Here is a 2,500-nt window from a genome sequence, read left to right on the forward strand (position 1 = left end):
GCAAAGAGACAGCCGGACAAAGAGACAGACGGGCAAAGAGACAGACAGAGAGAGAGACAGATACAGAGATTGAGACAGATAGACTGATGCAAATACAGACAGAGAGATAGAAACAGACAGACAAGGAAAGAGACAGACAGCGACACAAAAGACAGAGACTGGGAGAGAGACAGAGAGACAGTTACTATCCAGGCAACGCCGGGCACTACAGCTAGTAAATAAATAAAAATTATTGATTATTTGCATTCAGATCGGTTTATAATAAAAAAAAGACTAAAATATAATAATTAAAAATATTAATAAAATATGAAACATTTAATTGCATAGGAATTAAATATTGTCAGAGTGGGGGGGTAAATACTGCAGGGTAATTTACCATGTCGGTGGGATATTTACCTGTCATTTTGGACCGGATTGTTCTTTTATATGGCATTATGCATTATCTACTACCACTAAAGAGGGAATTAAAGAGTTACTAAGTAATGCAAAGAAAGATGATAATATTGGAAAACAATAGTGAATGACGTGGGAGATGTTCATCCCTGTAAAAAAAAAATTAAAAAAATAATTAAATAAATAAATAAAAATGATTGATTATTTGCATTACCAACGGTTTATAATAAAAAAATAACAATAAATATTAATACATTAAAACATTGATTTTTTTCTTTTTTTTTTTTTTTTCTCCCTCCTGCATCGTTTTAACAAATCCACCAACCATAAAACCAAGTGTTCCCACCACCCACCACCCCCAACCCTCCTGCATCTCTGCTGCAGCCAGAGAACCGGCCATATTGAGTTTACAATTCTGTCTGAGCCGTACCATCGAGGGGAAAATTACATTATATAAATAGATATATTCCAGGACAGCAGCCGGAGACCCCCCTCACCCCTCCCAGGCCATGGGCAGGAGAGAGCGCCCAAGACCCCATGGGCTAAGCTCGGTTACACTGGCACTCAGCCTCCTGGGTAAGTTGTATGGCCAGTTCTGCATGCACAGCTGGGTATACATCTGCCGCAATGCACTATCCACCCTCCACGCACCCCACAGTAACCCTTTCACTGCCAACGGGGGTAAATGATGCCCATGCATCTAGCCTATAAATATATTAAAATAATATTAAAAATAATAATAAAAAAATGATACATTTAATTGCATAGGAATTAAATATTGTCAGATTAGGGGTAATTTACCACGTCGGTGGGATATTTACCTGCCGTGATAGGACGATGCACCCCAAGTCACCTTCACATGCCTGACCTAATTATAGCCCCAACCATTGCTGCACCGAGGGACTGCGACGGAAAAACAGGAGGGAATCCAGGGAGGATTAGAGGAAACGGAGGATGATGATTAAATATGGGAAGAATAATTTTGCTGATTTCCTTCTGGGATTTAAAGCTTTGAAGGGGGGGTGGGGGGTCCTATATAGGGCAGCAAGGTCACTAATACCCGAAATGTCATAGATAAGGGGGCACGGGATCGGGGTCCAATCATAGGGAATGATTATTGGCTCCAATGGGAATGATGATGTCAGGTGGTATTGATAAATGATATACAATATATAATATATACAGTATATACCATATATATATTATATTTTATATATATATATATATATATATATATATATATATATATATATATATATATATATATAATATATGTTACAAAACCTTAATTGTATTGACGTAAAATACATACCATTAGGCTGTGTGGACACGCTGAAAGCTCCTGCAGCAAATCTGCATCTTCTGGCAGAAAAATGCACCAAACACGCGGTACATTTTTGGCGCGTTTTTCATAAGGAAGTCAATGGCTGAAAAACGCAGGTAAAAACGCACCAACAATTGACACGCTGCGGAAAATTTTCTGCACCAAATCTGCAAAGGAAAAAAAAAAAAAAAAGCAACGTGCGCACAATACTTCAGGATTCTCATTGACTTTGCTGGTATAAGGATAGACATGTAGATAAAAAAACACATCAAAAACACATAAAAAATGCACACGGCCTTACTGGACCAGGTCTAAAATAAGGTAACTGGAACCATTATAAAATCCAAATAGTGGCATCGTACTGTTAGCATAATGGGGTAGAATTGATACAATGGTGATCATATGAGCAAGATTTCCAATATATTAGTCCAAGGTATAGATTCCAAAATGCATATGACTCTACTAGATAGATAAATTCTATCCATCTGCCCATCCAACAATAATCTTTATTTATCTAGCGCTAACATATTCTGCAGAGCTTTACATACATCAGCAACACTGTCCCCATTGAGGCTCACAATTTAAATTCCCTATCAGTATATCTTTGTAGTGTGGAAGGAATGGATTTTAACCCAGGACCCCAGCGCTGCAAGACTGCAGTGCCAACCACTGAGCCACCTTAAGACTGCAGTGCTAACCACTGAGCCACCACAAGACTGCAGTGGTAACCACTGAGCCACCACAAGACTGCAGTGCTAACCACTGAGCCACCACAAGACTGCA

General features: G+C 38.8%; 2 protein-coding genes across 6 annotated transcripts in view; one reads left to right on the forward strand and one right to left on the reverse strand.

The window, feature by feature from the left end:
* The window catches only part of CD3E (CD3 epsilon subunit of T-cell receptor complex), a 200,916-nt gene that overhangs the window by 152,818 nt on the left and 45,598 nt on the right, over nt 1-2,500 (reverse strand). The gene's annotated exons all lie outside the window — the stretch shown is intronic.
* Nucleotides 753-2,500, forward strand: part of SCN2B (sodium voltage-gated channel beta subunit 2) — a 34,508-nt gene continuing 32,760 nt past the window's right edge. For both annotated transcript variants that reach the window (XM_075328760.1, XM_075328759.1), the window contains exon 1: nt 753-969. In XM_075328760.1, the coding sequence (XP_075184875.1) occupies nt 903-969 (67 nt within the window). In that variant the 5' untranslated portion in view covers nt 753-902. The remainder of the gene's footprint in view (nt 970-2,500) is intronic.

Source organism: Anomaloglossus baeobatrachus, chromosome 11 (assembly GCF_048569485.1).
Source record: "Anomaloglossus baeobatrachus isolate aAnoBae1 chromosome 11, aAnoBae1.hap1, whole genome shotgun sequence".
Classification (NCBI taxonomy): domain Eukaryota; kingdom Metazoa; phylum Chordata; class Amphibia; order Anura; family Aromobatidae; genus Anomaloglossus; species Anomaloglossus baeobatrachus.